The sequence below is a fragment of the Macaca nemestrina genome, chromosome 1 (assembly GCF_043159975.1).
Source record: "Macaca nemestrina isolate mMacNem1 chromosome 1, mMacNem.hap1, whole genome shotgun sequence".
Taxonomy (NCBI): Eukaryota; Metazoa; Chordata; class Mammalia; order Primates; family Cercopithecidae; genus Macaca; species Macaca nemestrina.
Window position 1 is genome coordinate 156,073,413 of NC_092125.1, and position 13,336 is coordinate 156,086,748.

At 40.5% G+C, this 13,336-nt stretch overlaps 1 protein-coding gene across 2 annotated transcripts in view; it reads right to left on the reverse strand.

Moving 5' to 3' along the window:
- The window catches only part of LOC105482680 (adenylate kinase 5), a 292,348-nt gene that overhangs the window by 68,160 nt on the left and 210,852 nt on the right, over window positions 1–13,336 (reverse strand). For both annotated transcript variants that reach the window (XM_011742912.3, XM_011742910.3), the window contains exons 9-10: window positions 6,405–6,447; window positions 3,399–3,443 (exon numbers count right to left, since the gene is read on the reverse strand). In XM_011742912.3, the coding sequence (XP_011741214.1) occupies window positions 3,399–3,443; window positions 6,405–6,447 (88 nt within the window). The remainder of the gene's footprint in view (window positions 1–3,398; window positions 3,444–6,404; window positions 6,448–13,336) is intronic.

Here is a 13,336-nt window from a genome sequence, read left to right on the forward strand (position 1 = left end):
CAACAAATATTTGTTGTTCTAGTCATTAAGTAGTACCGAATGAATGATGTAGACACAGGGGAGGAGGAGCGCAGAGGAGGAAGGCTGGTGATTACAGCTGAGTTCTCAGGGAGCTAGAACTTAACTCTGACCTTGGGGCATGATTAATAGGGGAGAAGACATTTCAAGTGAAAGCGCTGGCAAAGTGCGACAAGCTCAAGCGATAATAAGGATGCAGGCGTGGCTGGAGCCAAAGATTGACATGGGAGTGTGATGGGAAATGGGAAAGACCAGAAGGCCAGTCTAAGAAGTCTGGACCTTTCTGTGGACAAAAAGGAGCTAATGGGTATGTTAAAACGGGGGAAGAATGCTTTAGGTGTATTAATTTTGTCTTAAGACAAATAGTGAGGATGTCAACCTAGACTCCGGGTAATACCGCAGCCCCAGTGTTTTTTGGGTATATGCCAAGACAATAATTTGAAAAGTGACAATTCAGCCATCTTCTCAAATAGACAAAACCACACTGTTTCACTGAAAGAAACCGACTTTTGATTATTAAAACTCACCAAAACAGCTATGGGTGTGTCTATGACATCTGGAATATTTTTATAAGGTTTAAATTGACTTATAATAAAGCAGTCCCAAAATACCATTCTGCCACCTGGCAAGGAAGTATTTAGAACTAAGGCCTTAATTCTCAGAGTCCAGTATGTACACTAGAAAAAGAGCAGTCATTTTCCCTTGTATCACAGTGGCTTTGTACCTTCTATGGCCCAAACAGTAAGCTGAAATCTCTTTTACTGATCCATAAATTGAAATACAGGAGAGTTTGGTTAGAGAGAAGAAAAATCTTTTGCTTAGTGCAGCAATTCTTAGAGGGTGATCTATGGACCCTTGGAGGTCTCGAGCTTTGTCTAATTCCAAAGATCTTCTACTGTGCTGTTTGACCTTCTGAAGGGCACAGGACTTAGTAACAGGTGAGGTCTTTAGTTATGCCTAGAGAGAGGAAGTGGCATTTGACAATACATTTCACAGTTCAACTGTGAGTGTTAAACAATGGATAAGTCTGAGGTAATATTACTGCCAAGACAGTAACAACAACCACAAAACATACTGTATTATTTTTGGAAGCTTCTTTGGACCACATTTTTAAAAACACAGATTTCTATGTGATAATAAAGGGCTCTGTGATGGTTAATACCGAGTGTGAACTTGATTGGATTGAGGGATACAAAGTATTGATCCTGGGTGTGTCTGTATGGGTGTTGCCAAAAGAGATTAACATTTGAGTCAGTGGGCTGGGGAAGGCAGATCCACTCTTAATCTGGTGAGCACAATCCAATCAGCTGCCAGCAAATACAAAGCAGGCAGAAAAAAGTGAAAAGGAGAGACCGGCCTACCCTCTCAGCCTATATGCTTCCCCCGTGCTGGATGCTTCCTGCCCTCCAACTCCAAGTTCTTCAGTTTTGCGACTTGGACTGGCTCTCCTTGCTCCTCAGCTTGCAGACAGCCTATTGTGGGACCTTGTGATCACGTAAGTTAATACTTAATAAATTTCTATATGTATAGATGTATTCTATTAGTTCCGTCCCTCTAGAGAACTCTGACTAATACAGGCTCCTACTCTGAATTCCTAGCTGTCAAGTTTAAAGGGTCTCCCCTTTTCCTAATGTGGCTCCTAATATAAAAATTGAATAGAAAATATAAGACTCTGTGTATGGTCTGGATGCCAAGAAAATTGATTATTAAAATTTATGTGGAAAAGGGAATTTTAGTCTGATTTTCCTTTGAAATTATGACATTGGGCTACTCTTCAATAAGAGATACAAGCAACAAAGTTTTACTTTCTGAAAAACACGTAAACTAAGTGTGGGAAGAGTCCATCCAGTTCCCAAGGTTAAGGTCAACTAGAGGTAAGCAGATGACAAATGGACCTAAGGTAGGTCTCAAGAATTCCCACTGCTTGACACACACTGTTCTCTTTGCCTCCTCTCACCTCCCATTCATCCCTTCACTGGGCCCATCTCTCCTTTTATCTCTCTGCTTAAATGTTACGTTCTTAGGGAAGCCTTCCCCAGTCACCCTCTCTAAAGTAATCACCTAATTTTACTCCGAACACTTGACCCAGGCTGTTCCCTATTTCAGCTCTTTGGTTCCTTCCTCATACTTTTCAAAGTTAATGATATATCCATTATTCTCTTCATCTAAGATGGCAGCTCGGTGAATCCTCACTACCCGGCGGGGTTCAATATTTAATAAGCATGTGTCAGATGGCTGGTGAGACAGTTTGCATTCAGGTTAACAACCAACACAACTGAGTTGTGTGCGGAGGAGGGAGAAGCCTGGAGTCAGAGATCCTAGTCCCCTCCCTGCTACCAGTTAATTGAATGACTATGATCAGACCCCTTAACTTCCCTGGGCCTCAGTTTCCTCATCTAATAATGAGGGAACTTTACTGAGAGATTTCCAAGGAGGCATTCTGATTTTAACTTGCAAGAGTCTAAGTTTATCTGATTATATTTCTGTAGTGTTGACAACCATTCTTTTCCCACTCATTGAGGAGGTGTGGACCTTTTCATTATTTCTGAATATAAATAGACATTTTCTGGAAAATGTACAGGTAGGTGTGCTAATTTTTTGAGGCACTTGAATGATTAGAGGAAAAAGTACTAAGTTTTGAAAGGATAATATTTGTCCTTTTTTGTGCATTTTTAACTACTGCACAACCAGTTCCCTTTATTTCCATGAGGAAAACTGGAAATCTGGCTCTCACACACCATTAGCTTCATAACCTTGGACAAGTTCCTTAACCTTCCTGAGTCTCTCAGTTTTCTTGTCTATGTAATACATAGGTAATAGGAATAGACTAGGTAATGGGATTGTATAAGGATTAATTGAGATAACCTGGGGCATAGTGGGTGCTCAGAAAATGTTGGTAAACCTCAAACACATTTTCTCCCACAACTCATCCATCAATAAGTTTCACTGTACTAGAGCAAAGAGCAAATTAGATAGTTTTTTCTGTTTGCTGTGTAGAATACAGGGTCTGGCTATTGAGGTATATTTGAACATGTGGCAACTGATGCATTCAGTTTAGGAAGGAGAGGGTCAGTGTTCAAACAGAAAACACGTGTGTTAGATTTTAATACATGACAACCTCTTACCCTTTTAATGCACTTCGTTACTGTAGAGCTAAACTCAGAAGTTTGACATTGTTTCAAGTCCTACTTTTCCCATGCTGAAAAGATACAAATCCCAAAGCAATATAAAACTGCGTACATGAAAGAAAGAACTTGGAAAACGTGGGGTACTATTTTGACCAAAAAGACTTCAAAATAGGGTGAAACATAGTCTTTTTCACTACCAAATTCTTATGATTAGCAATTGTATTGTTAGAAAATGCAAGGGTTGCTACTCACCAATCATGAAAATAATTTTACACTTTCTCAAATCTTCCATGAAACCTTCAAAATAAAAATAACTTAAGTTATTGGCAAGAAAAACTGTACTGAAGCCCTGGTTTTACTCATGTTATGTAAAAACCCAAACCTTGTAGTTTTATTTGATAACAAAAGCTTGAAGTTGAATAAATGTGTGAACAGGCTACAATTAGTAAGCACCAATGACCATTTCAGTCTCTTTGTTTGTTTGTGAGATGGTCTCACTCTGTTGCCCAGGCTGGAGTGCAGTGTCTCTATCTTGACTCACTGCAACCTCCACCTCCCAGGTTCAAGCCATTCTCCTGTCTCAGGCTCCCGAATAGCTGGGATTACAGGCATGCCACCGCACCTGGCTACTTTTTGTATTTTTAGTAGAGAGGGGGTTTCACCATGTTGGCCAGGCTGGTCTTGAACTCCTGGCCTCAAGTGATCCCCCTGCCTTGGCCTCCCAAAGTGCTGGGATTACAGGCGTGAGCCACCGCGCCCTGTCCATTTCAGTCTTATTTCCCTATCCTGGTAAGGTATTTTTATTTTAACATGCATGATCAACTTTTGGTGGCAAAAATGTATGTCATTAAATAGCATGAATCACAAAGAAAGCTATTTTTAAAAATTACTTTTAAATCATCCTAAGTATCTCAGTTTGGTGTTATTTCATGTTTAAAACATTTGCTAAGCTTCCTTTTAATACAGATGGTTAAAACACAAGTAGAGTATCTGGAAAATAATATTTTTAAACATAGTTTCTGCTTAGAGCAAATAATGTTATTTTCCATTTAAGGTAGTGATATAAAATTTCCTTTTAAAACAAATCTATCTGAGTAACAACAGTTCATATTTTCTGTAGATAACTACTTTTGAAAATTAGATCACTATTCTGACAGGAAACATTTTTTAGTGAAATTGGGGTAGTTCATTTATATGCACAATACCACATTTTGTAGGAATTCACAATTAGCTGAGTGAAGCCCCAGCTCCACCCGAGAAAGAGAGAGCATGGGGCAAGATGAATTGGGTTGGGAACAAAGAGCTGAGAAAGAGCTGGAAACAGAGGACAGAAGTAAGTTTGGGATCGTTGAAACCATATGGTTTTCACAACAAAAAACAAACAAACAAAAAGAATTTTTAAATCAAATCCAGTCTCCTTACAGAATAACCCATGGTGACAGGAAACACTTTAAATTGTTTGGAGTTTTCTATTAAAGGCAGATACATTGGTGTTCCTAACATGTGGGACCAGATGGTCAGCTCAGGTTCTCCAGCCTGTGAGTTTATGTTTACGAAGCTGAGGAACTCTGAGTCTATTTGCAATCTGGGAAAATGACCCTGGTTATTACTGTGATTTTTTTGGGTATGATTGTATCCTATTTCAGTTTTCAAAAATAGTTATTTTAAAATTAATGATGGTACATGACATTCATCTAATGTAGTCATTACAAATTAAGTATATAGTTTTTTAATGACATGGGAACATGTTTATGTTGTGATATATACAAAACATTTGGAGATACTTGTATATACATATGCATTCTCAACTATATAAAAATAGATATATAGGCAATGCTTTGGAATGAAATGTACCAAAACGTTAACCATGATCATTTATAAGTCATAAGATTTTAAATGGCTCTTATTTTATACCTGAAAAAATTTCTACAGTATGTGTTAATTTTATAACTAGAATAAAAGGGAAAATTTATTAGGCCATCAGTCATCCCCTACCCAGTTGAGACCAAGTTGATTATTTGCACTTAGCTAAGTGACAGCTAAGTTATGGCTCATATATTTGTACCTCTCCTCATGAATCACCATGATGTCATTTGGTGACTGTGATTTTCACATACTGCTCCTGCCATTATCATCAAATGACACTTTACCTACCACCTTGTGCTAATGGATCTATGCAGGATTAGAGCGGGGGTTATTTAAAAAGCCAACTCACTTACTTATATGTGTTTAGAGTCAATACTATAAACATATTTCCATGACTTATAGTATAACTTTTATTACAGTGTAGAAATGTTAGAAGGTATTTTTACTTAGGACAATTACAAACCTTTTCTTTTTTGGATAGTCCTAAATTCACATAATCGTATCTATTTTCAGTTACATGCATAGCTAGTTATGGATGGAATTTTTACTTTTTCCAAGACTTTTTTTTGTTTTGTTTTTTGAGATGTAGTCTCACTCTGTCACCCAGGCTGGAGCACAGTGATGCAACCTTGGCTCACTGAAACCTCATCGTCTTGGGTTCAAGCAATTCTCCTGCCTCAGCCTCCTGAATAGCTGGGATTACAGGTGTGCACCACCATGCCTTTCTAAATTGTTTTGTATTTTTAGTAGACACAGCGTTTCACCATATTGGCCAGGCTGGTCTTGAATTCCTGACCTCAAGTGATCCACCTGCCTTGGCCTTCCAAAGTGCTGGGATTACAGGCGTGAGCCACTGCACCCAGCCATTTGCAAAACTTTTAATATGACAAAAATTACAAAGCAGTATAATCCTGGTGTAGGATAGGTTGGGTCCCAAAGGTACATGCAGAATAGTAACTACCATGCAGGAAAAAGACTTTTGTGTTTCAATTATGTTTAAAGAATGTTGAATTAAAGTTTGACAACTGTTTTTACTGCAAGACTTGTGGGAGAGCTTTGGATGCTACTATATACTTGAATCTTCCAGTGGGGACCTGGTGTTAAGCATGTTTCAAAGATATTTCAGTAGAGCATCCTCTTTTCGCTGAGCCTCTCCGGAGTCCTGTTCTCTGGGCAGTTAGGAAATGCATCTCTTAGTAATGCACCCCCCTTTGGTTCTTTACATGGATGGAGAAGGGAGAGACCCAAAGAGTTCTACTCTTAATCACGCTCCCTGGCTAAGGGAAAAGTGATGCTGTTAATATTTTCTCTCTTAAGTTGATGTTTAATTGAAAAGGCATGGTCAAAGTTACTGTAATGACAACTTTGATCTGATCAGTAAGGAAAACTCACCTCCCATGGTGTCCTCTCCAAATACATTTAACTGGTCATCACCCTGTTAAAAAAAATCACAATATTAGGCAATAATAACAGCAGGTATTGTGCTGAACTCCTTGGCAACACTGGCATACTTGAACTTCCAAACAACTGTAAGAGGGAGGCACTTCCAAACAATTTTATGAGGGACAACATTTTACAGATGAAGACACTGAGAATTCTAAAAGTTAACTTGCCGAAGGTGACAGGGTAGTGAGGGACAGAGCTCAAAATTAAACCTGGTCATCTGTCCTGAGTGCATGCTCTCTTCTTAACCAGTACAGTATCTCGCCTTTTTTTTTTTTTTTTTTAAAGTGCAAAAGCTATCTGTGGACAGGAAGGCTGACTTCAAGAAGACAAAATCCTTTGATATCAGAAGCTTACTAGTAGGTGTGATCACAGCTGTTTTATGAGTAACTCCAAATTTTAAAGCTGGGGTTGGCAATCATTTTCTGTAAAGGGCCAGATAGTAACTATTTTCATCATCGTGAGCCATCGTGTCTCCTGTTCTCCTGTAGGAACTACCTTTTTTTTTTTTTTTGTGAGACATAGTCTTGCCCTGTTGCCCAGGCTGGAGCACAGTGGTGCAATCTCAGCTCACTGCAACCTCCACTTCCTGGGTTCAAACAATTTGGGCCTCAGCCTCCCCAGTAGCTGGGAGTACAGGCATGTGCCACCGTGCTGGACTAATTTTTGTATTTTTAGTAGAGACAGGGTTTCACCATGTTGGCCAGGCTGGTCTCAAACTCCTGACCTCAAGTGATCTGCCTACCTCGGCCTTTCAAAGTGCTGGGATTACAGACGTGAGCCACCGTGCCCGTGCCCTACAGGGCAACTATTCAGTCATAACTTGCCAATCCCCGAACCAAAGCATGAAATAAAGAAGTTGGGGTGATCAGTTTTTATTGATGCCTACCTTTAAATTTTTCATTTTATTTTTTAATCAAACAGATGCTCTCTTCCTTATGGAGTAGCCCATGGTGTTTGGAAAAAAATTCAGAAGAAAATTTTATAAAAAGGCACTAGGTGAGAACTCTCACTCTCACCTATGTCTTCATCTGTATCATTTCTCCACTCTGTCACCCCTTATAGGTAACCACTTATACAGATTGTTCTTGCGGTACACAAAAATGACTTCTAGATATCCAGGGATACATGTGAACATAAATAGATACTATGATCTCCGTTTCTTATACAAAAGCATTATGCTTTTTTTTATACATACATATGTGTTTATAATACTATTCTATAATACATTGCTCCTCCATTTGCTTTTTCTGTGATCAGTGTATCCTGGAGAAATTTCCATGTAAGTACAGAATGGTCTCAGTACCAAATAACATCAGTTGCACAGTATTCTATTGTATGTATGGTACCATAATTGCTGTTAATTAGTTCTTTATTGATGGATCAGTTTCCAGTCTCGGACTTTTTTTTTGGAAACAGTGGCACAGTGAGTAAATTTGCATAAATATCATTTCATACTGTAGGCTAAATTTTGAGAGAGGGGACCACATGGTCAAAGAGTAAATATATTTATAATTTTGATAGAATTTTGCCAAACTGCTCCCCATAGAGGTTGTACCATTTTGAAGGGACAGCCTCTGGCTTGTGCTTTACACCAGCCTCTTGCCTCTAATTCACTTTGATGCCTGAGTCAGTTAAATGAGGTTGTCTGGTTGTATTAACCCTCTCTTGAGGTAAATTGCCCTCAAAACACTTGATTTAAAGACAGATTCTTGCCATCCTGTTTAGAATATATGCCTGCAGGGAAATTTTACTGCCCATCTCTCAGAGTTGCCTGTGCATTCAGTGCCATTCCAGGTAAGAGAAGAGCTTTTAACGGAGTGGTCATTCAGGGACATATTTACAGTAATGAATTCTCTTCTGCGAATAGAAGAAACATCAGTTATTCCTCAACAAGCCTCTCCACCACTTCCCTTGTTGAAATTATCGCAATTCAGAGCTTGGAGTTTAGGGATCCCCTAATCCAACCCTGCCATCCACTCTTCCATTTTATGGATGAGGAAACTGATGTTCAGAGAGGTCATGCGAGGGGCCCATGACCATGCCATCATGTCCTTAGTGAGGTCAGGATGGGATGAGAACCACTTCTTTTACCACTTTGCATGGCTCCTGTGGATTTGGTCTCATCAGTGTAGGGGCATCCCGTCCCCTCTGCTTACCTGGCCAGGCACCCATACACCAAACTGCTGCTAAGGGCCCACTGCAGGCTGGCTCCCTGCCTCAAGATGGGATGAATCCGTGGTGCAAGCTGGACCCCAGAGCTCACTGCGGTCTTAGGCTGAATGAAGTTAGGATGGAGCCAGGACCACATCCTTGCTTAGCTCTTACCCCTACCCTATCCGGCTTCTCCTCAGAGGGTCCCCTAATAATGCACTTGCATGAGAATTCTCGTCTCAGGCTCTGCTTCTAGGGGAAAAAATATCAATTACTCCTCAAGACAGGGACCTTGAGGAGTTCCCAAATTCTCAGGGAATTTTGGATTTAAGAAAGGGACCTATTTGAAGCAATGAATAAGTTTGCCTAAAGTGCAGCTGCATAGAAGAGGCTCAAGAGGATTTCCTGGAAAAGGGCTGCTTAATCTAAATCCGCTTATTGTTTGTCAAACAGCTATTCAATATATCTAGGTAATGTGGAGAGGAAACCATGGAGTCCTCTCCGTCAATTTTTAGTATTATTGTTAGATGATCAGACTTACACCCACCTTATAGCCTAGGCTGTATTAGATCTTTCTTGTATATGGCTATCATGTCTGGGGAGTCTGATCATGGTTAATCTGAATTCCCAAAACAGTGCATCCTACTAATAAAAGGGGCCATCTGACCTCTGCCGGGCTTCTTGAGTCTGACCTATTTGTATCCATAGCTCTGATTCACAGCCTTCTATTACACTTGCTCAAATGCTTCACATGAGTCCCAGCCGTATTTTCATTAATTCATCAATAGTGAACAGGTTGCTGGGACATAGATGCGCCTGTCATCAACTCTCACCAGGAATGCGGTGCACTGACATGAAAGCCCAGGTGAATGAGATGTTTGATTGGAGGGTGTAATTTTCCAGGGACTCTCAATAAACCTCATGGTTCCAATGTGAATATTTTGTAAACAAAATTAATCTGGCATCTTATACACACACACACACACACACACACACACACACACACACACACACACTCGGGGTGAATGGAAAACACTTCTGAAAACACTTTGCTGAAAAAGATACCAAACAGCCTCTGTGAGCACTAAATCTTGTGACTTTTCAAATGTTGGGTGTGTTCTGCATGAAAGGCATTAATTTCAGAATGCCACTTGGACAAGGAGGCAAAGGCTGTAGCCTTATTCAGGAGACGACTGATAAGGTGTTTATGCCCAGTCACCTTGGAGCTTCCTCTTCAATGAGGCATCACTTGAGAAGACTCAACCCATTAGCCACCACTCTGAGTGTCTGTGGGTGACTCTTTGTGTTCCGGCCTTTTTCTGTGTTGAGGCTCCATCTAGTCCGCCCTTTGTCACCTTAAGTCTCAATTATGGAGTTAGGCTTTGTGTGCACAATGGGACATAGTTGACTTTCCATAGTATTAAACTAGGTTTTGAGGTTCATGAAGTGGGATACTAAATCTTCTGAACTGACAGAAAGAGAGAGTATAAATATAGTCACAGATTTGATGTGAATGCCTTTTATGACTCACAAGTATGGGGCCAAGGCACAGCCTGCAATGCTGTGATGAATACGGTTAAGGTGGGAGAAGCTGCAGCAAGCCCATTAACACCAAAAGACAGTTTTAGTCCAGGCGCGGTGGCTCATGCCTGTAATCCCAGCACTTTGGGAGGCCGAGGCGGGTGTATCACCTGAGGTTGGGAGTTCAAGACCAGCCTGATCAACATGGAGAAACCCCATCTCTACTAAAAATACAAAAATTAGCCGGGCATGTGATCCCAGGTACTCGGGAAGCTGAGGCAGGAGAATCCCTTGAACCTGAGAGGCGGAGGTTGCGGTGAGCTGAGATTGTGCCACTGCACTCCGGCCTGGGCAATAAGAGCAAAACTCTGCCTCAAAAAAAAAAAAAAAAAAAAAAAAAAAAAGACAATTTCAGGTTGCTACATCATTTTGATGCTATAGATTGGGTAATATGTTGCTAATTGATGAGGAGAAATCTAGAATTCTATTGAAGGACACATTTACAACCTCAAAGTGGGATTAGTGGCTATGGGAAACTGCAGATTTGGATTACAGACTTGCTTTGGTCTCTATCCCTCATCTTCCAGTCAATCAAGACCCATTAGGAGGGCAAAAGGATCCCACATTCAAACTTATTTCCCTTTTAAGTTTTTTACAAACTTTTTTAGTGTATGCAAAAAAACTACTTTTGCAAGGCTGGGTTCTGGTACTATCGTTTGTATGAAGAGTGGCTAATTGGGGTATGTCTGTGCTTTCCTTTAGGATCAGGGTACGTATCATCACCACCTTAAGATATGCGTGCATGTCTAGTCATTCCCATTTCCTTGAATTATTGAATTTTAAATGAGGTAGATCAAAATAGAACAACTTAGTTTCACAGATGGGTTCACCAATTTTAAGAAACTATCTTCTTCAACTGGCTTTGATTACAGAATAGTGACTGTCCCTGGAGACAGAACCAATTTCTGTGGCATTGTCACAGTAGATTGTATTAATCTGTTTTCACACAGCTGATAAAGACATACCTGAGATTGGGCAACTTACAAAGGAAAGAGGTTTAATGGAGAACTCATGGTCCCACATGGCTGGGGAACCCTCACAATTATGGCGGAAGGGAAGGAGAAGCAAGTCACATCTTAAATGGATGGCAGCAGGGAAGGAGAGCTTGTGCAAAGAAACTCCCATTTTTAAAAACCATCAGATCTCCTGAGATCTGTTCACTATCATGAGAACAGCACAGGAAAGACCCACCTCCATGATTCAGTCATCTCCCACCTGGTCCCTCCCATAACACGTGGGAATTATGGGACAAGATGAGATTTGGGTGGGGACACAGAGTCAGACCATATCACAGATCACCTCATCATAAGAAGCTGACATTGAAATAATGCTTTTTGGCTTGAAAGCCTGTTTGCAGATACCATCTCACTGGACCCCCCCTGCAACCTCATGGATGAGGAACCTGTAGTTGAGATTCTGAGGGACCACAGGATGGGGATGTGCCTGAGCTTCCCACGGCACAAGAGGTGGGCTGAACTTTGAAGTCAGCTCTCTGACACTAACCTCTGCTTCCTCAGCAGCATCCTCTTACTGCTCCTGGAGACGACAATCATGTATTCAGATATGCCTACTGTCCTTCCTTAAACAGTTTTGGTTTTTAAAAATGCTTTTGGAGGCCATAAAATTAAAGTTCTCCTGAGGAGGAGAAGGAAGTAATATGTCATTTTGGGGGTGTCTTCCCAGTTCAGAGTAACTTGTTTGTATTAACCAGCGTGTGTGTTTCATGGTAGCAAAATGTGTATAACTTCAAATGGGATTACGAGAAAGGGGCTTACTTGACATTAAAGTGTTACAGCTAAGATTAATTTCTTGCTCTAACATTCACAAGTGAATGCTGCAAAAAAAGGAGACTGTGTTTTTCTGACACTGAATACAGATAACTTCAAATTGAAAAAAAAAAAAAGGATTTAACAGCGATTCCTTGGTCTCTAAGATAATGTAAGGGCAGTCTTTTCTAATTTTTTCTTACCTCAATGAATACTAAACAGAATAACCCAAATTCTGGAAGAATCATGAACCATGAAATGCTAGCATATGAGGATTTTCCTAGATTTCTATTTAAATTGGTCTAGTGACCTCTCTGGTTATAGGAAGTAATATCAGGGTGGTGGGGATAGAGGTGGAGCAAAAAAATTTCTTGTAGTTCTTGGAAGGGTTCACTTCACTGAGGGGCAGAAGCTTAATAGGATGGAATAATAATTTATAAAAGAACAACCAGGCCAGATGTCGTGGCTCACGTCTGTAATCCCAGCACTTTGGAAGGCCAAGGAGGGAGGATCATTTGAGCCCAGGAGTTTGAGACTAGCCTGGGCAACATAATGAGACCCTGCTCTACAAAAAATTAAAAAAATTAGCTGGTCATGGTGGTGTGCGCCTGTAGTCCTAGTTACTCAGGAGGCTAAGGCTGGAGGATGACTTGGGCCTAGGAGGTTGAGGCTGCAGTGAGCCATGACTGTACCAGTACACTCTAGCCTCGATGACAGAGTGAGACCCTGTCTCAGAACACACACACACACACACACACACACACACACACACACACACACACGAACAATCAAAAATAGATCAGGCTATTTCCCCATCTTTTTACCTGAAAATGAATTTTTTTTGCACTTTCCTTATACCTTTTTTTTCCAAACAGCAAAACATCTTACACATTAAACAATTTTAAAAAATGATTACTGGAACTATTATTTCAGTAGCACTTAGAGTGTTTTCAGCATGTGCAATCTCATCTGATCTCAGAAAAAACTAGGAAGTAGGGAAGTTTGATGTTTCCCGTTTTTCAGAGGAGGAAACTGAAGCTCAGAAAGTTTATGCAACTTGTGCAGGTTGCCCTGGTGGGTCGGGCTTCCCGATTCCCCAAGTCCAAGTTCTGCCTTCCTCCGGCTGACCTGGGTGGAGTGAGATGACACATCCGTGTATCAAGTGCAGGATGACAGAGTATGGTGAGCAGGGAGGGGCATCGTTAGAAATGCTCCTGATGTCATATGAATAGAAACGAAGATGGATTCATTTGCTAAAAGTGGAGCTGAAGCTGGATCGTGCTTAACCAATGATCTGAAAATGAATTTTACAGGTTTTACTGGTAAACTGTGAATGAAGTTTTGAAATCCCTTGTTACTTCAGCAGGAGAATATTGAAAA